Source organism: Juglans regia, chromosome 2 (genome assembly GCF_001411555.2).
Source record: "Juglans regia cultivar Chandler chromosome 2, Walnut 2.0, whole genome shotgun sequence".
Lineage (NCBI taxonomy): Eukaryota > Viridiplantae > Streptophyta > Magnoliopsida > Fagales > Juglandaceae > Juglans > Juglans regia.
Window position 1 is genome coordinate 7,034,155 of NC_049902.1, and position 24,540 is coordinate 7,058,694.

Sequence of the window (24,540 nt, forward strand, 5' to 3'; positions counted from 1 at the left end):
ATAAGAGAATGATTACCCTAATAACTTTACTTTCGAGTGTCTCTCGATGGCTAGAGATACAATTATGTTGTAGGTGAGAACCATTAGTCCTCTTAGTGTTTAAACAGGCTTCTGGCCATCATGAAATCTTGAGATATTTGTGTCCCACTATAACTCATTAGTTAAGATATATATTTGAACCGGTATAAACTCATAAGGATATGGGTATGTGAGACATTGAGTTTTAATAAAACTTTAAAACGAATACAATCTCTCATTCTCGCTTAACCTTTATATTACAATATTCATAAGGAAGAGGAAAAAAAAAAACTCTCGGATCCCAATAAAAGTGAAGTCCCTTAGTTATATAGAAGAGAAGTCATTGACTAGGTCATCATTCCTTCCCCTTTTAGACAAATGTCTTTCTTTATATTTTGAAACCTCAAAAATTCAAAATACTACCTATTCCACACTTTGTACCTCAAGCTATTAAAGACGATTACACTCTTCGACTACCAAAAACTAGCAAATAGCATCCTCATCCAACAATAGCAACCTTAACATATCAGGGAATTAATCTGTTAAGATGAGTCTAGATGAGCTTTTGAAAAAGCCAACAATAAAGGATATTTCTTTTAATAAAAGCAACCAAAAAAAATCTATAATCCCTAACCTATCCCGTGGCCATGTGCCATATGGTAAAGATAAAGGGCAGTGCTACAGTCACCGCTCATTTCTCCCGTTCCCTTTTCCCGCTGTACGTGGCATGCCACGTTGTTTAAAACGTTTTGTTAGATAAAGAAAAGAAAAGACTATATCCGGAAGCTCTCCCGCCCAACCCACCCACCCCCCCTTCCCTCCCCTGCTCTTTCGCGTTCAGAAGTGAAGATATTCAGAGCTTCGAGTTAGACTGAAGACCTCGACCGTGTTCTAAAACCAAGAAAGCTAGCCATTTTCTTTCCGCCGCCGTCTTCCTGCTCTCGTCCATCCAACCTCCAATCCGTGAGGTACATTTCCTAATTTTTTTCCTGGTTTGGTGATTGACTGAGAGGGCATTCAGCTCTGTTACTGTTACGTGATATTGGGACAAGCTCTGGTTTTTTTTTTTTGAATGAAAATCCTATGATGCATGTGATAACAGAGCAGTGCAGTTTGTTTATTCATGCTTAAAGGTAAAACCTATGAACTGGAAGATCATTGGATTTTTCCTGTAAAACTAGAAATTAGTACTATTTAAAATATCCGAAAATAGCTAAAAGGGGCATTGAAGGAAAGCATGCTGAGCTGAGTCGATACTTGATGATTTTGCAGCTTTTAATCTGTTCAGTTGCGGATTGGGGAATGAAAAACCTGACTAGCATGAATGCATTTGGTTACACATCCCAAGGGGTTGTTACTTTCATAATTCACACTGGATGAATATTCTCTCTAGGAAGTAAAAGAGAAATTTCTTGTGGGGATGCAATTGAGAAAAAATAGATAAAAGAATGAAAGCATGACCTGCCGTTGATGAACAACACAGATTGTACTAAATTATATAATGGAGAATTTAATTTTCTTATGTTGGGAGGGAGATGATAGCCATCAGCTAGGTGTTCATGTATTGAACTATTAAGGCTAACTACCCGATACCCAGTTATCAAGGCCAATGACAACATTAAGCTGAACTTGGAACCAAGACAAAATTGTATATTTTCATCAAGTTTGATGTTGGGAATGTTATCATGGTGACTGATGGAAGCAAAATGGAAGCTTTGAAACAGTTCACATATAGGACAGATTGCATTGATGCTCAAGTGAAGTTTTATGGAACCAACAGCTATATATATATATATATATATATGTACAACTCTATTTAACTCTTCTTCCATAAACATGCATCCTGCTCAAGTGTTATTTTAGCTGATGTCTGCAATTACATGCACATGTATATATATATAAAATAGATGTTTATATATATTATGGAACCAACAGCTATATATATATATGTACAACTCTGTTTAAAACTTCTTCCACAAACATGCATCCTGCTTTTATATATATAAAATAGATGTTTATATTTTTTATGGAACCAATAGCTATATATATATATATATGTACAACTCTGTTTAACTCTTCTTCCACAAACATGCATCCTGCTCAAGTGTTATTTTAGCTGATGTCTGCAATTACATGCACATGTATATATATATAAAATAGATGTTTATATATATTATGGAACCAACAGCTATATATATATATATGTACAACTCTGTTTAAAACTTCTTCCATAAACAGTACAGGCCTCAAGTGTTATGGTTGCTGATGTCTGCAATTACGTGCACATGTATATATATATATATATAATAGATGTTTATATATATTATGGAACCAACAGCTATATATATATATGTACAACTCTGTTTAAAACTTCTTCCACAAACAGTACACGCCTCAAGTGTTATGGTTGCTGATGTCTGCAATTACATGCACATGTATATATATATATATATATATATATATATAATAGATGTTTATATATATTATGGAACCAACAGCTATATATATATATGTACAACTCTGTTTAAAACTTCTTCCACAAACATGCATCCTGCTTTTATATATATAAAATAGATGTTTATATTTTTTATGGAACCAATAGCTATATATATATATATATATGTACAACTCTGTTTAACTCTTCTTCCACAAACATGCATCCTGCTTTTATATATATAAAATAGATCTTCCACACACACTAAACTGCTCTTCCACACTCACTAAACTGCAACCTTCCACACACACACGCACATGTATATATATATATATAGCTATATTATGGAACCAGTATACATATATAGAAATATATATGCAGCTCACTAAACTGCAACCTTCCACACACACACTTGTGACCTTCCACACACACACTTGTGACTTGTATATATATATATACATGTATATGTATGTATATATATATATATATATTATGGAACCAGTATACATATATAGAAATATATATGCAGCTCACTAAACTGCTTTTCCACACACACACTTGTGACTTGTATATATATATATATACATGTATATATATATATATATATATTATGGAACCAGTATACATATATAGAAATATATATGCAGCTCACTAAACTGCTCTTCCACACACACACGCACGCACATGTATATATATATATATATATATTTTATAGAACCAGTATACATATATAGAAATATATATGCAGCTCACTAAACTGCTCTTCCACACACACACGCACATGTATATATATATATATATATATATTATAGAACCAGTATACATATATAGAAATATATATGCAGCTCACTAAACTGCTCTTCCACACACACACGCACATGTGTATATATATATATATATATATATATATTATGGAACCAGTACTAATATATAGAAATATATATGCAGCTCACTAACTCCTAGAAGACCAGTACTTGTTTTCTTTTATGGTTTATATAAGAAGTTGATTTCTGACCCTATATCTTTTTGTATCATTGTAGGCAATTCAAACGGATGTACAATGGATGCCAACACAGATTGTACTTCAGCTAATGAGTGTGATGAGGTTGTTGAGGATACAAACATTGAATGTGATGAAACTATTGAACAACCTATGGTTGGAATGAACTTTTCGTCTATAGAAGAAGTTTGGTCTTACTATAAGAAGGTTGGTAAGCATACGGGTTTTGGAGTGTGTAAAAGGAATTCTAGACAAGATGATGATGGGAATGTCAGATAGATTTGCTTGGCATGTGTGCGTGGAGGCACGTCAAAGAGTAAAGCTGCCAACATTTTGAAACCAAGACAAACAGAGAAGATAGGATGTATGGCGAGGATTAACGCGGTACTGAATGATGAAGGTGGATATACCCTATCTAAAGTGATCTTGGATCATACACATGTTTGCAGTCCGAAAAAGGCAAGGCATTTTAGATGCTTTAAGAAGGTTGATGCTCGTGTGGCGAAGAGACTTGAAATAAATGATGAGGCGGGAATAAGATTGTCAAAAAATTTCAAGGCTGTGGTTGTTGAGGCGGGGGGGTACGAGAATGTGCCATTCGGGGATAAGGAGTGTCGAAACTACATTGAGAAAGCTAGACAACTTCGCCTCGGGGTTGGAGGTTCTACAGCTCTATGTAACTATTTCCAAGATATGCAAAAAAGAAATCCGGATTTTTTTTATAAAATAGATGTTGACAATGACATGCGGTTAATAAATGTGTTTTGGGCAGATGCCCGCAGTAGAGCGGCGTATGAATCATTCGGGGATGTCATTGTCTTCGACACAACATATTTGACTAATGTGTATAAAATGCCTTTTGCACCGTTTGTGGGTGTGAACCATCATGGTCAATCAATTTTATTGGGGTGCGGATTGATATCCAATGAGGACGCTAATACATTCGAGTGGTTGTTTGAGTCATGGTTGAAGTGTATGAATGACCAACCACCTAATGCAATCATCACAGACCAAGATAAGGCCATGAAAATTGCAATATCGAGGGTGTTTCCAACGTCTAGACATCGTTTCTGCTTGTGGCATATAATGAAAAAGCTTCCTGAAAAGTTTGGATCACATTCTCGATATGAGGAAATCAAGAGTACTTTGCATAGGTGCATTTATGACTCTTTGAGTGTGCTTGAATTTGAATCACAGTGGCTTGATATGCTCGATACCTATGATCTGCATGAGAATGCATGGTTGGTATCATTATATACTGATCGCCGTTTCTGGGTGCCGACGTATGTTAGAGACACATTTTGGGCAGGTATGTCAACTACACAGTGGAGTGAAGGCATGAATGCATTTTTTGATGATTACGTTAACTCTAAAACAACATTGAAACAATTTGTTGAGCAGTATGATTTAGCCCTTAAGAGGAAGGTGGAGAATGAAACAATTGCGGATTTTAATTCATTTAACACGGAGATTCCGTACATCACTCGCTATCCTCTTGAGAAGCAATTTCAAAAGGCATATACAATTGCTAAATTTAAAAAAGTACAAGAGGAATTGCGAGGATTTCTTTATTTAACTACTTCATTATTGCGATGTGAGGGTGGTAGAAGTACATTCGAAGTTGCCGATGAGATTCAAGTTGGTGATGACTTGTTAAAGCATGCAACCTTCACTGTCAAAATTGATGAAGATCCCCTTGATGTTAAATGCAGCTGTAAATTGTTTGAGTTTAGGGGCATATTATGCAGGCACACTCTACGTATCTTGACTCAGCTGGGTAAGCATATAGTACCTTCGAAATACATCTTAGATCGGTGGAGGAAGGATGTAAAGCGTAAATACAACTTCGTGAAAACTAGTTATGACGCTAGTAGCAGCGATGATGCCCGAAGGTACGATAGGATCCAGAATTGCTTCTATGAGCTGTGTTCCAATGCTTCAAAGTCCGAGAGCAGTTGTGTGAAATTGATTAATCAGATAGAACAGTTGAAGGTACAGTTCCCAGGTATTGCTGATCCAGTTACTTCCACGGGGGACATGACAGTTGATCGAGATACTTGCATAAGGGGCACGACAGTTGATCCAGTTACGTCTATGGGAGGCACGACAGGTAGAGTTCTTAGTCCGTTGGTAGTTCGGAGTAAGGGAAGACCACCGTCTAAGAGAAAAGTGCATCCTGCTGAGAAGAGTCTTAAAAAATCTAGTACGAGGAGACGATTACACCACGACGAAGTTGAGGTTCATTTTTTTTTTCATGGTGTAAATAAAACATTATATTTTTTTATGATACTAATTTGATTCCAATGAACAGCGGGGTAGTCACGCTCCAGATGAATGCACTGTCAGCGACACACATCATGAGGCTCCTCAAACCCAAGTACTTTTTATCTTTCACAGTTCCTAGATTTGTGATGCATATAAATAACTCATTCACACACTACTTTTGATGTAGGATCAACAAAGTCAAGTTTGGACACATGCACCGGATTTTTTTGCTACACCTTCGACTGCTACGAATTATTCTGGCATTGGATGGACTGCTCCCCCCTCACAGGTAATTCAAAGAACATTATAATGTAGAAATTGTTAGCACGGTTCATTTAATAACTCTTCTTCCACTAACAGTACACGCCTCATCAAGTATATGCGCCGAATTTATTTGGTATTGGACAGACTGCTCCTCCCTCACAGGTAATTAAAACTACATTATGATGAACACATTTTTTAACACTGTTCATTTAACAATTTTATGCTATGCCAGTATATGCCTCATCAAATATACACTATGGATTTTGTTGGTATGGGACAGACTGCTCCTCCTTCACAGGTAATTCACACACTACTAATTATATTATTTTGGTATTATTTTTTTAAAAGTGTATCTCAACATTTTTTGCAAGAACTGGTCAAGTATACACTTGTGACTTTTTGTGACTTTAGGCGCAATTGAGAGGATTGCATATTTCGGAAGAGGATAATGATGCGAGAAATTAATCGTACATAATGCAGATGTGGTGATTGGAAGACGATACGCTTCTGGAAGATACCATACAGCTTTTGTATATTTTGCAATGTGCTACTTCATTTTTGGTTCCTTTATATTTTGTATATTTTCGAAGGGACCAATGGTATATTTTGTATATTTTGGGATGAATCAATGATATATTTTGTATATTTTGGGAGGGAGCAGTTGTATATTTTGTAATGAAGGCACAGTTTTATGGTTGATTAATGAAGATAGAGGCAATATGGTCTAATTTTGGTTGATTAATGATCAGTGTCTTCTTATTAATTTTGAAATGATTTTCAGGAAGAAAATTTGGAAGTGCAAAATATTGTGCAATAAGTAACCAACCAAGCGGAGTAACCATTTATACACACAAATTTATACATCCTTCACTTTGTCCAATTACAAAAAGTAACCAACCAACCAAATAGAATCATATATTACATCAACGTACCAACTAACAAATTCTTTTTCAGAATTTTCCAAAAAACATGCCTAAACAAAGTACCCACGACATTAAAATTGCTACAACTACACTAAACCTCTCAAACTTTCGATTGCGCCTTTCAGTCTCTATTTCTAATCGATGTCGACTTGTTTGGATATCCATTGCAAGTTTCATCTTTTGAATTTCGGTTTTTAAACGATTGATTCTCTTCTCGCCATATGGTGGTATTTCCGGGTCATACCAACAAAAAAATCCGCAAGAATGACCAACCTGCAAAATCAACCAACATATATTACCTTACAAAAATTACCCAATTGATTTTTCAAAAATAGATAAAAATGCAAGTAAAATAGATACCTCAAAATTTTGACAACTGAAAAATCGGCGACCCTCATTATCCTCTGTATGCGCGGTTCGCCGACATGCTTTAATACCACAAAAGCATATTGGGTATTCACTTTGACAAGAGTTTCTTGAGCGTAACATATTGCTAGTGCTACTACGTGCTTCAGACATTGTGTCAATATTAACAGTCTCTATTTCTAAACTACCAAATGATTGATTAGTCGCCTCATATAAATTTAAGAACCAACAAAGTATTAAACATATGGGTATTGATTTAACAGTGGAAGTAAATAGGGACCAGAACATATACAGGAACCAACCATTTGCTCGATCCAGAATTACTCTTACCATCTGACACTTTTTCAAAGTCTTAAAAATAAAGATATCATGAGTGGTTAAGGCCACATCCTAGCCGCATCCAGAATTACTCTGTTTTATCCTTCCAGAAACCACATTCCATTTTCCACTATCTAACCAATGCACAACAGCACGCAACAAGCCTAATATCCACCACTATTCAGCATACAAACAAGCCTAATATCCACAACTATCCAGAGTCTTAACATAACTCACAACCAATATGCTTTATCCTTCCAGAAACCACATTCCATTTTCCACTATCTAACCAATGCACAACAGCACGCAACAAGCCTAATATCCACCACTATTCAGCACACAAACAAGCCTAATATCCACAACTATCCAGAGTCTTAACACAACTCACAACCAATATTTCAAACCAATATTTACAACCAATATTTCAACCAACTAAATTTACAATCAATAAATTCACAACCAATATTTCAAACCAATATTTACAACAAATAATTAACCAAATTTATTGTTAGCAGAAATAGAATGGGTAATGTCCTTACCCGAAACCAGACGTGAAAATGGTGAGTCGACGGAAGCTTGAAGCGGAGGAGACTGAATTGCCCTTTCCGGAAGGGTGGGTTTCTCGAACTGTGATATAGGCTTGAAGGAGAGGCGACGGGAAGACAGAAATTTTTCGAAATGGGTCTCTTTAAGGGGGATGGGTTTCTCGGAAGGTTGAAGATGAAATGGTGGGTGCGGGATGCGTTCGATCTCGAAGAAGGCAGGTTGACGAGCTGAGTCGACACGGGATGGGTTCGATCTCGAAATGGGAAATCTGTGAAAATACCTAGAGCTCTCAGCAGGTTGAAGATGAAGATTAGATGGTGGGTGCGGGCTGCCGTCGATCTCTCAGAACGAAGACTGAAGATGAGATGAGGGATGGGTCTCAGAGGGAACGGCTAGCCAGGTTCAAGATGAGTGCCTGCAATCTCAATGCTGCGTAGGTGCGAAGAAGACAAAATATTGGGATGGGTTCCATCTCGATGGGTCTCAGAGGGAACGGCAGACAGAATATTGGGATGGGTTCGCGTTCTGAAGATGAAATGCGGGATGGGTCTTTGTGGGAACGTGAAGGAAGGAGATGCGAAGAAGATGGAGTTGGGTTTCTCAGAGGGAACGGCTAGCCAGCTGTGTTTAGTTTCTTGAGTTTTTAATTTTAAAACACCTACAACGTGGCATTCCACGTCAAGCGGGAAGAGGGAACGGGAAGAGGGAGCGGGTTCCATAGCATTTTCCAATAAAACTCCCTATAATGGCATTTTCGTGATTTCGCATTAAATCTGACTGGGCAAAAAAAAAAAAAAAAAGAAAAAAAAAAAAGAGTGATTTAAGTTAAAAAGGATCCTCAACTGAAGAACATAAGCACCCTTCGTTCCTCCTTCAAGGTCTCTGTACTCCTTCGGCTGCCAATTTCTCAAACTCGAAAGTCTTTTCTTGCTGCTTATCATCCAATCTAAAGGTAACGGGTAAAAAAAGATCTAAATTTTAGGTCGATCCTCTGTTCCTTTTCATGGTTCTGCCAGAAATCCCCCTCCCCTTCCCCCCAAATTTAATTTAGTTAAATTAATTTTGCCATATTTCATTCTACTCCTAATTTTCTGCTCGTGGGTGTTGTTCGAAACGTCTTTATCTGTGCTAAAATATATGTTTGATGTAGTTTTAACTCTGAACACTGATGAGAATCTAAAACGGTTTGTCTTTTCATCTTTTTCATCTTTTTTTCTTTTTTATTTTTTATTTTTTAAAAAAAAAAAGAAGAAGAAAATTAACTTTGGTTTATGTAACTGCAGTTTTCCCATCTGGGCATGATTGTATTCGTACCACTCTTGCTGGGCCTCCATTTTCCGCACAGTTTATCTTTGAATATGCTATTATTTTTCTTTCTCTGTTTTTTTTTTTTTTTTTTCCAGTCTTTGGTGGTTTGGTCGATAAGTACTAAGAAAGGAAAAGCATGTTGATGAAAAAGAAGCTCATGTTCTCAAGTTGGCATCGTTATGAATATTTTGGGAATTGATTTCTTGTCATGTGGAAAATTAATTTAATATTGGCCGTGGTTGAATTGAAAGCATGGATTTTTGGGTATAAGACTATTAGTCAACAGCTTCTCTTTTTTTTCTTCTCTCTCTTTTCTGATGGGTTATCCCTCATGGCAAAAGCGTATTGATTGGGAATTATAAATGGACTTTTGGAAAAATACTTCTCTTGAACCTTATAAGATAAACCTAGTAAGTTTATATACAAAAAGGGTTGGAGCCTTGCGCCTGATAAAGGTGTTATTTCAGTTTAATTTGCTTTGAATTGTGGAGCCTGCATTTTTGTGATCCATTTTCCATGTTTAGCTTTTTTTGTTGTTTTTCTTTTTCTCTTTTTATGTTGCATTTTTATCTTTGTGTGTTTAATATCATTGCATGCATTGTAAAATTTTGGATATGGATGTGTACAGGAGAATCAATGTATTATGTCTTAGTTACTTCCGTCATGATTGTGATCATGTGGAGTGTCTGATTTTATTCTGAACTTGTGGTTATTCCTGATAAAGTAAATTTATCTGCATTTTGTACTAAACTAGTTTGGGTTTGCTAGGAAATGGGAAAGGACTCGAAGTCAAAGGACTCCGGATCAAAGGGAAAGGGAAAACAGGCTGCAGGTGGAGCTGATGAGAATTCATCTAAGGGTAAAGGGAAAGGTGGGAAGGCAGCAGATGGGCTTGGCACCTGCACATATGTCAAAGGTTTTCTTATTAATTTTCCCCTTTGCTATATTTTACTTCATTCTAATTTCAATTTGTGTCTGTCTTAATATTTTTTGTTTCCAAATCCTTACTGTCATGCTATTCATACATGTCATAAACTTGTTTAGCAAGGCACATCTTATGTGAGAAGCAAGGAAAAATTAATGAAGCTTACAAGAAGCTGGATGATGGTTGGCTCAGCAATGGAGATAAGGTTCCTCCAGCTGAGTTTGCAAAGGTGAATCATCTAAGAATCATCATTTCAGGAATTGTTTTGTAAATCTTTTTCTCTATTTGTTTGCTACCTACTTATATTCCGAGCTTTTTAAGTTCGATGCTGCAACTGTTTTCAAAACTTCTTATATTCTTTGACCTAGACTTTCTGTCCCATGGTCAATTCTTTCTCTTTCAAGTCAGGACATTCTAGTGTACTGCATCTCAAGAATTATCTTCAATAATGCTTTGTTTTGAGGTACTTATAATATAAGCTCCCCGTCTAGTGAAACCATGATGCTTCTGGAGAAATAAACAAAATTTTAAAATCAAAATTGAGTAGTTGATGTTTTAGGCATGCACAAGAATGGGTTTTTTTTTTTTTTTTAATAAGTAAGAAGAATTTTATTAATTCACATAATTAGGCGAGGCCCAAGCACACAGGAAGTATACAAGAAATGAGCCTAATTACAAGCTAAGTGCTGTGAAAAACAGCATAAAAGTCATTAAAACTCTCTCTCTTTTCGTTTGTAAACCCTAATTAGGTGTTTTTCATGAATACTTCCTCTGTACCTAGGCTTGGCCTATTTTTATTAATAATATTTCAATGATTGCCTAAAAAAAAGTCATTAAAACTAGTCCCATTCAATACAATAGCCGAAGCCCAAAGTAACAATGTATGAAAGAAAACGTCCGTGAACCCTCCCATTGAATGTTCCCTATTATCAAAACAGTGACCATTCCTCTCGTTCCAAGTGCACCACATTAAACATAGAGGCACCATCTTCGAGACAACCACGATTTGACAATTGCCCCGAAGACCTTACCAACATGACAATAAATCTACTACTCTCCTAGGCATTACCCATGTGATACCAAGCCTAGTAAAGATTTCATCCCATAAAGCTTTAACCACATCACAGTGAAGAAGAAGATGATCCACCAATTTTCCGTCTCTTTTACACATGAAACACCAATTGATTATAAAAAGACCACTCTTTCTCAGCTTATCAATAGTCAATATTTTTCCATGGGAGGCCAGCCAGCCAAAGAAATCAATCTTGAGAGGAACATTACTCCTCCAAATGCTTTTCCATGGGAAAACAATGGACAATAACCTTATCAATAGTCAATATTTTTCAATGGTTGTTAAAGGTACTTTCTTAAAAAGGAATGGTTGTTAAATGTGCAAGCTACATTAAAAAGGAAGAAAAGGAAGTTTGGCATTTTCTTTCATGGGAAAATGTCCATGGGAGATTTCCTTAGGACACGAGGATGGGGGACACAATAGTAGATTAATGTTGCCGATTCCACAGTGTGCTTCACTTTAGTTAGAAAAATGTCTGAAACATTTTTGTTTTTGCGTATATAAAAGGATATGTATGGTATTATTGTTCTAAATTGTTTCAAAATAGGACACATAATGCTGGTAAAATTATTGTCTAGGTTACCAACATAGCCTTTTGATGTGAATTTTGTATAAGCCTTCTGATGTGAGTTTTAATTCAGTCTATGAGCTTCCTAATAATAGACCCAGCTTCTTACTAATCAGATAATAATAACAGTAATTGACTCAGCCACCCCCTGCTGGATCCCCCTGCTTCCATCTTCTGTCCCAACTCATAAAACAAAGGAAAATAAAATTGTTGAGGGGCTTTATATCTTCTTTATATGTTGTCTTGCGTTCTTGTTGCAGGTAGCTCAAGAATACTCAGAATGCCCATCAGGGAAGAAAGGTGGAGATCTTGGATGGTTTCCACGTGGTAAGATGGCTGGGCCATTTCAGGAGGTTGCCTTTAGCACACCTGTTGGAGCTACCAGTGCACCATTCAAATCAACGTACAGTTTGGCTATTCCTGGTTTCTGTTCTTTACATCAGAATTTCATCAAACTAACTTATGATTTTTTTTTCCACTTTGTTGATGCAGACATGGATACCACATTATCTTATCTGAAGGGAGAAAGAACTGATTCTCTGCAATAGAATCAAAGCCAGAGCCTTGAGGTCAGGCTTGGCGATGGAGATCACATTTGCTGGCACTTTGCGTAGTGACTGCATGTCACTTTCCGTTTAAAGTAAAATGTTGTTGGATCTACTGTTCTAAGCCATGTTGAGTGAACCCAGACTCGAGCATATATTTGAAGGTCTGTATTTTACCGTGATTCTGTGTTTATATTGAGTAATGATCCTAGATCCTACTTCTATGTGGAAATTTGTTTTAAGAATCAAGGTGTGGATGGGGCATGAATACATGCAGTTCATAGTTAGGAAATAAATGAAGGATTAGTAATAGTGGAAAAAACGATGGCGGCCAAATTACAAAGACAACCATCCAATTTGTTGAATACTCGTATATAGAATTTATAGATTAAGAATCGAGATAATGGCTACCCATTTTGTTCTTTCGATTGTACCTTTATTTTTCCACCTTCACTCAACTAGGATTACCAATACCAAGATTTTCCTATCCAAGTTTTAGAATATTGGAGAGCGTAGATGTTCCTACAACATTTGAATCTCTTTTACAGCATGGTTCATTTGATTTTGCATTTCATGTTAGACTTCGACAGTGAATTCTAGGAAATCCTAATCCTTACCTACCAGATCCCTTTTTTGTTTGATGTCAAGTTATCCGAACGTTGAACAAGGGAAGAGAAGTTTGAGCTTCCCCTATAATAGCCCATATAACACATACATGGCATCATTACGTGTACCCCAAACCAGCCACTATTTCTCATGCACCAAATGCAACGTCACTGACAGTTACAACAACAAACGTTCATGATTTTAATCCAGCATTAATCAACAAGCTTAAGGCCCCAACTCATGTCCTCGCAATGCCTCACATGAGGAACAATCTCACCCGTGTCAACCCCTACTTTTGTTTTGCAATCATAAAAGGGAGGTGCATGGAAGCAAGGTTCCATTGACATGGCTCGTTGACAAGGTGGGTTCGGTGCTGTCCGATTCTCAGGCTTGTAGAGTATCCATGGCCTTAACCCTCCAAGACCCTGAGCCACATACCCAAAAGTTGACCATGAGCTTGTGACCAACACATCTGAGAGGCTCAGTAAATACATCTCTGCCCATGCCTTCCGGTTGTGAAACAGCTTCTCTGTTTGTTGATACTCTTCATGGCTCGGCTGGTATATGCCAACAACCTCGCCTGTTACAGTTGGATGTTCCCAGTACATGTCCCTAATCTTCTCAAAGTACCCAGAACTTAAAGATGTCATCAGCACAGCTTTGGATTTATTAGTTCCAGACGGACTGATAATGTGTTGTTGTCTGTTGATTTCTGGCAACAGATTCTCTTTCATCGCACAAGCTAGGATCTGATCCAACACATGTTGAAAAGGACCAGTCCCGATATCGAAGACCCTGATCTGGATGCCTATTCTTTCATCTGCTTTAGATAAATATGCTTCATAGTATCTGGTAATGAGTCCCCACACCTGATTTGTGGGGTGGAAGAGATATCGGCCCAAGAAGTGGAAAACGGTTTCCTTCTTTGGGAAGAGATTCATCAATTCTTGCTCTAAAGAAGGGATTAAGAAAAGAGAGGGGATGAAGTAGTTATCTGTTTTCATGATCAACCAAGGAACTTTCTGCAGAAAATGTTGATCTTCATCACAGAAGAAAAGCTTATCATGGTCATCATAATCATGGACTAGATGGAGGTAGACAGAAGGTGGCATCAACCTATTTAAATTTGAAATGGTGGTATTTTTCAGCATTTTTCCATAACATTGGGGAGATTCCTGATTGAAGTTGTTGAACTGATTTTTAAGGGGAAAATCTGTGGGAAGAAACCAGGAAACATCTGGAAATGGTTCACATAAGAGATCAGCCACGTCAACTCCGGGGTCAACAAGTAGAACTCGGTTTGTGAGGAGAGCATATAGAAATGATGAAACCAGGGTTAATATCCTATTCCCTAATCCACTAAAGGAAATCCAAACTACATAATTACATTCAGAGGGTCCCGTGTTATGACCAGATTTCAGTTGCTCCAAGGTTTTGTTATATGATTCGGTATACGGACCACATTGTTTATGGAGAGCTTCATATCTTCGCAACCTGGAAATGAGGTAAGAGGAAGGCTTGTGCAATAGTTCCTTGTGATATTCAACTGACTGATACCTGCTGAGACAAGATCCTTTATTGAATCCAGCAGAAAGCAAGCCACCAAGCAGTTTATCCTTTGGCAGCCCAAAGGACTGAGAGGCATCGTCTTCTGAACCTATGAATTAGAAGAGTCCCATCATCTATGAATCTAGTCACTCAGAAAGGCAAGTAAAATAGACAACGGACCATGATTGACATGTATACAAAACAAATATTGGGCAACAAGATAATTATCTGGCAGGTCAATTCAATTGGCAGTAGTGTAAACAAAGAAAATAGGTAAAATAAATTACCAACGAGTAGGGAAAAAATGTCTCCCATTTTACACAATCTCTCTGTGTTTGAAAACCAAGTACTCTACACAAACTCAAACCGAACCCAACACTTAAAACCTTCAAAAGCACAAAACCAAGTACCTTTTTCGGATCCCACTTGAAGAACCCTTGTTTGGGAAGCTTCCCTGATACCATCGGAAGGTGGGTCTTTGAGAATCACGGACGCTGAAAACAGAACCGAAATAACCATCAGACAGACCACAGTGATCCCCATCAGCCTCATTGGGTTGTAACCGGATTTCCTATCAGGATCTACCAGAAAACTGTGAATGTCCGAATCTGGACGCTTTTCTGAATGATTACCGTTATCATCATCCAGGTTTTTCTTAAACCTTTTCATACTGGTAAAACTCCCATCTGGGGATTGCCAAGATCCGTGTGACACGCCGACAGGAGGAAGAGGAACTCGGGAAGACTTTGGATGTCGGCAACTCAAGTCTAACCAGGACTAACTGAAGTCTAATGTGCATGAGTGGGCCGCACCAATGGTGGGCCGTGACGAGGGTTGGTTCGAGGCCTGGTTCGAGTTCAAGGCAGAAGTTCCTTTTGTTGGCCTGTTGGGCCATTTCTATTATTAGTAGTAGTATTTGTAAGCAACACTAGTTTATCTGTAAGAGCCCGTGGGCTTAAGGGGTAATTTCGTAGTTTCCTTCTTATAGTACAAATAGTTGCCTCATAGAATTAGGGAAGTATATGGAACCTTTTGATTGTTACTGTTCTATTACAATTTGGAGGTGCTCCCTCTAAGAGAGCTGTTCTTACTTGAATCAATATATCCTTCTATTACATATCCATATCATTTCCTACTTTCATTATATGTGCTTGTAACAAAGTGGTACCAGAGCCTCCCAATTATGCTCAAACAATAAAAACAAAAAATAAAAATAAAAAAATTATCATGGCTGAAAGCACCCGTCTCAAAGATTTACAGGAAGGGTTTAGCTTTTTCAAAGACGATATAAGCCCGTATCAAAAACACTGAGTCACATTTTACTACTTTTGGGGTTTAAATGCAAGCAATGAGGAGACAAATGGAGTCGATGATACAATAGTTCTCCTCCATGGTGTTAGATCTGCACAAAGTCAACAACACAACACTAGGTGGGTCTGGTAATACTGAGGATAAGGAAAGACAACAGAAATTAACGCCCCATTCAGGTGATATACAAACCATAACTCTAAGATTGGATTTCCTTGTCTTTAATGGCAATGACCCACATAGTTGGTTTTATAAGGTCAACCAATTTTTTAAATTTCACAACACTACCTCAACATCGTTTAAGATTGGTGTCCTTTCATATGGAGGGCAAGGCCCTTGTATGGTTTCAACATCTGGATGAATTTGGTGTTTTGACTAGTTGGGATGAATTTGCTCAAGCCTTATTAACCAGATTTGGCCCTAGCAGTTATGACGACCCTATGGAACAGCTGACCAAACTAAGGTAAGTGGGCACAGTAGAGGAGTACAAAACCCATTTTGAAGCATTATCCAACAAATTGAGAGGCTTATATAAAACCTACAAGCTATATTGCTTTCATAGTGGCCTATGAGATGAGTTCAGACTCCCTATCAAAATGTTTAACCCAACCAACCCAACATTTCTCTGAACCAGCTTCATTAAAACTTACCCTAAACCACCAACCAAACAATACCAAAATCCAAGGAAAAGCTATTGTTCCAGTCCAAAAAATCAGTTAAAACCAAATGAGAGATAGAAAAGAAAATGGCTTATGCTACTATTGTGATTTCAAATGGAATCCAACCCATAGATGTTAGAGTCCTAAATTGTATTTGATTGAAGAAGTGGAGGATGAGTAGGAAGTGGTGGGGGTTGACACAGGCCAAGTCAGTGACACAAAATGTTGTTTGGCATTGTCAAAACTTGGGCCATGCCCAGAAATATCTTTACATGCTATCATAGGGGCCTTGAACTCGAGGACCATGAGGGTTAAGGGTAAAATTGGTTGTTAGGGAGTTATCATTCTAATCGACTCTAGAAGTACTTACAACTTCCTTGACCTAGCATTACTCCCTAGAGTCCCTCTCACGGTACACACTGATGAACAGGAAGTCAAAATGGCAAATGGTGACCAACTCAACAATGAAGGGAAAGTCCTTGGGGTCAATCTCGTTGTCCAAGGTCAACTTTTCAATGTGGATATGTATGCACTTGTGTTGGCTGTGTGTGATATTGTTCTTGGGGTACACTGGCTCTAAGGGTTAGGCTCTATTTTATAGAATTTTATGGAGCTCACAATGCAGTTTACATACAAAAACACTGTGGTAAAATTGAATGGCTTTAATAGCAGTACCTAGATTAAAGAAAGAACCATAAACAGATCTAACAAAATGGAGAAAAAATGAGTACTCCTACAATTGATAGAAGACACTTCCACCAACAAACAACCACATGTTCCATAACCATTTCAGAACCTCCTAAACCTATATCCTGATATCTTTACCCATCCTACTAGCCTACCCCTTACCCGTTCCTATGACCATGGCATTCCACTTATACCTAGGACAAAACCAACTTCTGTCAGACCCTATCGTTACCCATATTTTCAAAAAGATGAAATTGAACGAATTACGAAGGAGTTGCTGGAGTCAGGGGTGGTTAGACCAAGCCAAAGTCCTTACTCCTCACCTGTCCTTTTGGTGAGGAAGGTAGATGGCACGTGGCGATTATGTGTAGATTACAGGGCCCTCAACAGTGTAACTGTTAAGGATAAGTAGCATATTCCAATTGTAGAGGAGTTGATGGATGATCTTCATGGCGCCAAAGTTTTCTCTAAACTCGATCTCAGATCGGGTTACCATCAAATCAGAGTAAAACTCGAAGATATCCCTAAGACTACCTTCAACACCCATGAGGGGCACTAAGCGTTTTTTTTTATGATATTCTGATTTACAATAGGGATGTAGAAGTCTTTTTTTATGATATTCTGATTTACAGCGGGGATGCAGAAACACATTTGGCCCACCTCAAGGTGACTCTTGACATTCTAAGGGAGAACCAGCTATTTGCTAAGTTGAGCAAGTGCACATTTGGGTGTACAAGAATTTCCTACCTAGGCCATCTAATCTCAGGCCAAGAGGTTTGGGCAGACATAGAAAAGCTGAAGGCTATGATGCAATGGCCAATCCCCAAGTCCCTCAAGGCTTTAAGAGGCTTTCTGGGTTTAACTAGCTATTATAAGAGATTTGTTTGTGGATATGGGGCTATAGCAGCTAAGTTAACTTCTTTACTGAAGAAGGACAACTTTAGTTGGGATGAGGAAACATAAGCTGCCTTCGAAAGACTGAAAACAACCATGACACAACCTCCAATTTTGGCCTTATCCAACTTTCATTTACCCTTTGTAGTTGAGTATGATGCCTCTAAAGAAGCAATTGTGGCAGTTCTGATGCAACAAGGGAGACCTCTCGCATTCTTCAGCCAGTCACTCAAAGGAAGGGCTTTAAGGCTATCAACTTATGAGAAGGAACTCCTTACACTAGTTTCTGCAATGCAGAAATGGCGCCATTACTTATTGGGCCCAGCCCTTTGTGGTCAAAACAGACCACAAAAGCTTGAGGTTTTTACTAGAGCAAAGGGTGGAAATAGTCATGCAACAAAATAGGTTTCTAAACAGTCATGAAACAAAAGTTATATGCCTTTTCCAGGCTCGAAAGTATCTTCTTTTAAGTTTTTCTATCCCTGATATATCAATACTTTTCTTCGATGCCATGAATATTAAATCTTAAAAATTAATAACAAAAAAATGTAGAAATAATAAATGTGTTCTATTGTCAATAAATTAAATACAGTAGTTCAACTGTGAAAAATTAAAATTATTACAAACTCAATAGTAAAAATAATCCTTGGATTTAATCCAAGGTGGCAATTTTGAAATTCTCCTATTATATCTTAAATAAGGAGAATAATGGAAGTGACGCCTTGATCGAGTATTCCCACGAACTTTCCTTGATGTTTCACCCTTTTTAAAAGGATTTCTGACGATAATCTCAACCAACAGATGCTCTATAATGATTTGACACAAAATTTTGAGCACGACAGCTTTTGAATGGACCAAATCGAGCTTGAAATGACCTAGAATGGCCCAAAATACCAAATCTGGCCCGAACTGGTCCAGAAAACCAAGTCCACCGGGTCTAGGAGAAGAAAACTAGTCGCTAATGGCTCGGTCAATAGCTTGATGAGCGGATCTATCTTTGGCTCGGCACACCGTTTCTCAGTAGTGATGGGTCGGCTTGTGGGCTGATAGCTTCAGCTTGGGCTTGGGCTTGAGTCCAATTCTCTATGAGCCCACGGACTTCTGCAAAATAGACTAGAGGCCTGACCCGTATCCGAGCCGTTTGGAGTGAGCACGTTCCAGATGAAATGGTGTCGTTCAGTTTGACCGAAACGACGTTGTGTTGTTTCTTACTAGCGGCTTCCAATGTTCTTGCTCCTTCCAACTGCTGAGAAACTAGTTCCTATAACGAACAATGCTGTTTCAAGCAATGAGCGAAACGAAGTCACTTTGTTTCTTACAGGCGTCGTTTTGCTCCTTGCTTGAAACAGCGTCGTTCGCTATGGGAACTAGTTTCTCAACAGTGTCCAAAACGACAATGTCATTTGCCTCCTCACTTGCATGAACGACAATATCGTTCAGTTAAGATTGGTTTGAAAATTCTTGACCGTTGGCTAAAACGGTGCAAAGGAAGAGTTTTCTTCTTCCTCACACAGACTGGAACCAGTCACTGTAAAAGTTTTATCTTCACTTCCGTCCGACAAAATGGTGGTCGGCGGCAAAGATTCTGACATGCTCCCGACGTCCATGAACTCTGGCAGTGATGATAGGCTCTTGCATCTGGCTGGAACAATAATAGTGGGTGTAGAAAAATTGCACAGCGCACTATTTCTTTATGTAAAAATGTGCCAATAATTCTCTTTAAAATAATAACAACTTACAAGATTTTGAATATTCCTAGTATACTCTAGGCCTCCCACTGTAATTTAAAAGAGTTTTTCTCTTAGATTTAAAAGCCTCCGAAGATGATTATAATATCCAAGTGTTGTTGCCAAACCAAGCATTTGTCTATTGATCATCTTCTCATTGCGCAAAAATATTCCCTCTATCATGACCAAGCTCTCTGATACCACTATAGAAAAATGAAGAATAAAAATGGATGAAAATCAAATGGAGACTTGACAAATGGTGACACTCCCGTTAGGGTATTTGTCCCACAAGTTGGTGATGGACAAAAAGAATTAAGTGTCTTCATTATGCATCGATTACCCCTATTCATAGGTCATGAGACATTGGTTGGCAAGGGGCACAACCATTGGTAATGCAATGGTTGACTAAGGACACAACCAATAACAAGTGACACAACTTTTTGACTAAATCAAAAGGTTGTGTCTCTTGACACTTCCTCAACCATCACCCCTACGGGAATCATCAACATAGAGAGGGTGTCATTTTAAGGGGTACATCGTTTGGTGATCACACCCCTTAAAATTACAAAAAGAATGTAGCAAGATGGAATGATAGCTTTTCTCAATTGGTGGCAAGCTCACCCCTATTAAATCATTCATCCACATTCATGTCTTTTCTGCTCTTAATCCTCCTAAGAAGGTTATTTATGAAGTACATAGAACTTGTGCAATGTTTTTTTTTTTTTTTTGAGATCATGGGGGGAATACTCAGAAGAAATGGATAGCATGATTGACTAATTGCAAGCCAACTAATGGAAGGAGGGGGGGTCTTTGCATTAGAAACTTGCATTGGGGTGGTTAAAGCTCTACGTTGTAAGCTAGCTTGGAGGCTTCTTGCATCTTCCTCTTTGTTGTATATTTTTATGCATAAAAAATATTTAAGATATGTTTACTCTCTTAACTCTATTGTTTCCTCTTGATATCTTCCAATTATTTACCATACCAAGAGAGTAAATCGTATATTAAAGAGAGGTCTATAAATTTCTGGTTTGATAATTGGATAGGACATAGTTCTTTTGTTAGTAAAGGCTTGTTTAATATATCTCTCTTATTCTTTCTCTTATGTTGCTAGGATGTGGAATATTTTTATTTATCCATCCAAAATTTATGTTTTTGCATGGAAATTATGGCATGAGGTTTTACATGTTGATGATAAAATGCAATATTGTGGCATTTCTTTGGCTTACTTTCTTTATGTAATAAAGAGTAGAGGGTCACCCTTTTGGGCAAGCCCCGCACCCTTTGACATGCCAAGCAATAACTATTGGGTTATGTGGAGCCTGGTTGTGAGCTGAGAAGACATTAAGCCAAGAGTTCGCTCCACTATTGCTCAATGTGGCGCTCGAGCGAAGCTTTTGCTCGAGTAGCGCTCGACATTGGGCTCAAATGAAACTTAACCAAAGAGTTCGCTCGAGGTACGCTCAATAGTTTGCTCGAGCGAATGTTAGATAGAGAATTCACTCGCTGCGCACTCAATAGATAGCTCTAGCAAAACTTAGGCTAAGAATTCGCTCAAGGCTCGTGTGATAGGCCGCTTGAGCGAACATCAGACAGAGTTCGCTCGAGGCACGCTCGATACTCCGCTCCAGCGAATAACCCAAGAAGCTTTTGTAACTCATTGTGTGTTGTAAATCTCCTCTGAATAAAATCTCATGCATCTCGATGGATGTAGGCACGTTGATGAACCATGTAAATCTTGTGTCGTGTGATTGTTTGTGATTGATTCATGTGTTTTCACATTTATTGGTTCACTGTCTTTCTCACTATCACTGTTGGTGGGTGTGGTGGTTATTCCCCAACAATAATGTTATGATTCTAGAAACATCAGTTTCGGCTTGAGTCTTATGTTAGTGGGTTTGTGTCTGTGGGATCGTGAGTTATGTTAGTTGAGTCGTGTTTTGAAGTTATGTGTTAGTGGGTATGTTACTTTAAGTGGGTCACATTGTGATTGAACATGGGTTGTTGCCTTGGGGCTAATATCATCGTGTCCGTAGTGGGTCATTCATGTAATTGTCTATTTAAGTTTTTTAAGCGTACCAAAATGAAATCATCAATTTGTAATTGTCTATTTAAGTTCTTTAAGCGTGCCAAAATGAAATCATCAGTTTGCATCCAAGATTTGAGTACTGTTGGAGGCCTTAGGCACCTCGAATTGCCTATGATTGATTAATTCCTTATTATACAAATTACGTATAAAAAAAAATTCCTTATTATACAAATTTCATACCATATTAGTACATAACAAATTACGCCTAGTATACACTAGGAATTATGCCTAGATTTTGTGAGAAATAAAGCTTGGCCTTTTAAGGTCAGCCAAATGTTACCATGTAGTTGTTTTTTTAGAAAAACTCAGTTCCTTCCCTCATCCCAATTGAGTGCCTTGAGGATATTCAACATTCTCTCTAGAAAGCATCTAGGGTGTGGGTTTTTAAGTGTATCTCTAGTTTACTTAAGTAGCACACTCAACCATTTTGTGAAGATGAACATGAATTGATAGGAGACTTGTACGCTGAATTCATTCGTGAAACGACTACAAAAAATGAACTTGAGGTACATTTTCTTCCACTATGTATAATTTTCATGAGCTCTAACATTGGTATCAAAGAGGGCTTGTTGTTCCCTATAAAATTTATGCCTTTATATTGTTCATGATATAAGTATGCCTACATTTTTTTATTGGCTTTATTTATTCCAAGATAGGCACGTGTTGGATGTCCTTATTATTTTCATTCAAGCCTCTGTTTGTTGAGCAGTGATTTTATATATATATATACACCCCATTTTTTTCTCTTCCGAGTTTACATTCATGAGCAAGCCTTTGTTTTTTCTCATTTTTTTAAGAATTGCTATGAATTAGAGTTACTCTGTATGTAATATTTTTACAAAAATTGAGATTAACGTATAAACCATTGAGGAATTGTGAGGAACTGCGCACTAGATGCACCAAAACACCGCACCCAAAAACTATGCGCCAAGGCAACAGACACTCAGAGCCCAAAGGTGCTGCGCGCACCAAGTGCTACTCGCAGTGGTGCCTTGAGCACCTAAGGGCACTGCACCCACCGGGTGCTAAACCAAAAAAGCCTCGATGCACCGCACATGACGTGGCAGCAACAAACGGTGCTTTAGTACCGTTGCACTGATTTTGTCTTCTTCATGGTCACTGTTCATATGAACAGTCACTATGAAACTGGGTAAGGAAGGCTGAAACTAATCTTTTCGGTTGTTTGGGTTAAATGGATGAGAAATTCTATTTATAGTCTCCAAACGAGGATCGCATGTGCAAATTTTTCATTAAATAGAAAAAAATACAATTTTGTTAAGAATATTATTGTAATTTTAAAAAAATTTTAAAATAAAATTAATTAGACTTACAATATAGTCTCCAAATAAAAACTATGTGTAGCGTTGCTCATTGATTATTGGGCCAGGTTGTTTATGAATCATTTCGTGCTCTGTTTTAAAAAAATTAATTGGGGTTGACTAGTTTTTGGCCGAACCTGGGTTTTGAACCCAAACGCACCAATGGGTTGCTACCTTACTTTGATTTAGGTAGGGCTAATTAGTTTTTGTTATTAATTTTCTCGAAAAAAAAAATATTATTATTTTTTGGCATAATTATTTACTCTCATATGTTACCTTTTTTATCTACGTATTCTATGTTATTACATGATATTACTTATTTGATATGAAATTATATGTGAATTTATTTTGGGAATTGAGACCATGTGATTTATAAAATTATTTTTTCACAAAATTTGTTAAGTTATTTCTTGTTTAGCCTTCAAGTCTTTTTGGAAGTAATAAATAGTGGGAATATGGTCAAGAAATTCGTTTTTATCTCCTATACAATTTAAATTTGTGTAAAAATTAAGTTAAAAATTAATAATCGGATATTGTGACGCAAGAGATAATTATGAAATCTAGCTAATTTTCGATCTTTTAATTATTTTTTCCTTTTAGCTTAGATTGATGTGACAAGTCTCTTGAGGTGTGTATGCAATATCTTATTTGTATCTTTTTGTAGTGAAATGATATTTAAGAGTATTGTTGTTGATTTGAACAATTGGGAGAAATTAGATAGGGAGAGCTATGACATTTGATAGCAAGATCCAATGTCTTAAATGAGTAGGAGGTCTTGGAGACCTTAATTCACTCCCTTGTTGAGCCCGAGAAATGGGACTCAGAACAACACCAAAAGGATCACGAGGCCTTTTAGAATTGGTTCAAGAATACAGCATGCACAACGATATTATTAATGAGTTTGGGGAGTACAAAACTACTCAGAATATGTGGCAAGCACTAAAAGTGAAGTTCAAGAGAATTTTGCCACGAGGTTGCGCTGATTGATTATGAGATTTGACTCCTACAAGATGCACTTTGAACATATGATAAAGCAACATCTTAAAGAGATGTCATCCATGATCCGCGAACTCAATGTGACTAGAAACAATCTGACCAATGAGCAACAAGTCCAGGTGATGATACGCTCGCTACCCAACTCTTGGGAAACAATG

At 37.6% G+C, this 24,540-nt stretch overlaps 4 protein-coding genes across 4 annotated transcripts; 3 read left to right on the forward strand and 1 right to left on the reverse strand.

Moving 5' to 3' along the window:
• Positions 1 to 3,818: 3,818 nt before the first annotated feature.
• LOC108980921 (protein FAR1-RELATED SEQUENCE 9-like) lies at positions 3,819 to 6,446 on the forward strand. Its single transcript, XM_035687651.1, has 6 exons — positions 3,819 to 5,690; positions 5,764 to 5,829; positions 5,905 to 6,006; positions 6,078 to 6,143; positions 6,214 to 6,279; positions 6,393 to 6,446. Exons 1-6 carry the CDS (start codon positions 3,819 to 3,821, stop codon positions 6,444 to 6,446), a joined length of 2,226 nt encoding a protein of 741 aa, XP_035543544.1.
• Positions 6,447 to 8,966: 2,520 nt separating this feature from the next.
• On the forward strand, positions 8,967 to 12,820 carry LOC109013307 (peptidyl-prolyl cis-trans isomerase NIMA-interacting 4). Its single transcript, XM_018995344.2, has 5 exons — positions 8,967 to 9,086; positions 10,211 to 10,358; positions 10,487 to 10,596; positions 12,268 to 12,410; positions 12,500 to 12,820. The coding sequence occupies exons 2-5, from the start codon at positions 10,214 to 10,216 to the stop codon at positions 12,540 to 12,542; spliced, it is 441 nt and encodes a 146-aa protein (XP_018850889.1). The 5' UTR covers positions 8,967 to 9,086; positions 10,211 to 10,213; the 3' UTR covers positions 12,543 to 12,820.
• A 461-nt stretch (positions 12,821 to 13,281) lies between these two features.
• On the reverse strand, positions 13,282 to 15,623 carry LOC109013306 (galactoside 2-alpha-L-fucosyltransferase-like). Its single transcript, XM_018995343.2, has 2 exons — positions 15,117 to 15,623; positions 13,282 to 14,815 (listed from the first exon to the last, which is right to left on the reverse strand). The coding sequence occupies exons 1-2, from the start codon at positions 15,373 to 15,375 to the stop codon at positions 13,371 to 13,373; spliced, it is 1,704 nt and encodes a 567-aa protein (XP_018850888.1). The 5' UTR covers positions 15,376 to 15,623; the 3' UTR covers positions 13,282 to 13,370.
• A 1,489-nt stretch (positions 15,624 to 17,112) lies between these two features.
• LOC109013312 (uncharacterized mitochondrial protein AtMg00860-like) lies at positions 17,113 to 18,323 on the forward strand. The gene is made up of 2 exons (XM_018995350.1): positions 17,113 to 17,198; positions 17,993 to 18,323. Exons 1-2 carry the CDS (start codon positions 17,113 to 17,115, stop codon positions 18,321 to 18,323), a joined length of 417 nt encoding a protein of 138 aa, XP_018850895.1.
• The last annotated feature ends 6,217 nt before the right edge of the window (positions 18,324 to 24,540 follow it).

Excerpts from the sequence above, each read along its gene's own strand:
- LOC108980921 (XM_035687651.1), top strand. The coding sequence starts at position 3,819 with ATGGCGAGGATTAACGCGGTACTGAATGATGAAGGTGGATATACCCTA. Across the intron at positions 5,830-5,904 it reads ATGAGGCTCCTCAAACCCAA|GATCAACAAAGTCAAGTTTG; the intron begins GTACTTTTTATC and ends CTTTTGATGTAG. Across the intron at positions 6,007-6,077 it reads GGACTGCTCCCCCCTCACAG|TACACGCCTCATCAAGTATA; the intron begins GTAATTCAAAGA and ends TTCCACTAACAG.
- LOC109013307 (XM_018995344.2), top strand. The coding sequence starts at position 10,214 with ATGGGAAAGGACTCGAAGTCAAAGGACTCCGGATCAAAGGGAAAGGGA. Across the intron at positions 10,359-10,486 it reads CACCTGCACATATGTCAAAG|CAAGGCACATCTTATGTGAG; the intron begins GTTTTCTTATTA and ends AAACTTGTTTAG. Across the intron at positions 10,597-12,267 it reads CTCCAGCTGAGTTTGCAAAG|GTAGCTCAAGAATACTCAGA; the intron begins GTGAATCATCTA and ends TTCTTGTTGCAG.
- LOC109013306 (XM_018995343.2), bottom strand. The coding sequence starts at position 15,375 with ATGAAAAGGTTTAAGAAAAACCTGGATGATGATAACGGTAATCATTCA. Across the intron at positions 14,816-15,116 it reads TCAAGTGGGATCCGAAAAAG|GTTCAGAAGACGATGCCTCT; the intron begins GTACTTGGTTTT and ends TCTAATTCATAG.
- LOC109013312 (XM_018995350.1), top strand. The coding sequence starts at position 17,113 with ATGGCAAATGGTGACCAACTCAACAATGAAGGGAAAGTCCTTGGGGTC. Across the intron at positions 17,199-17,992 it reads CAACTTTTCAATGTGGATAT|CGGGGATGCAGAAACACATT; the intron begins GTATGCACTTGT and ends TCTGATTTACAG.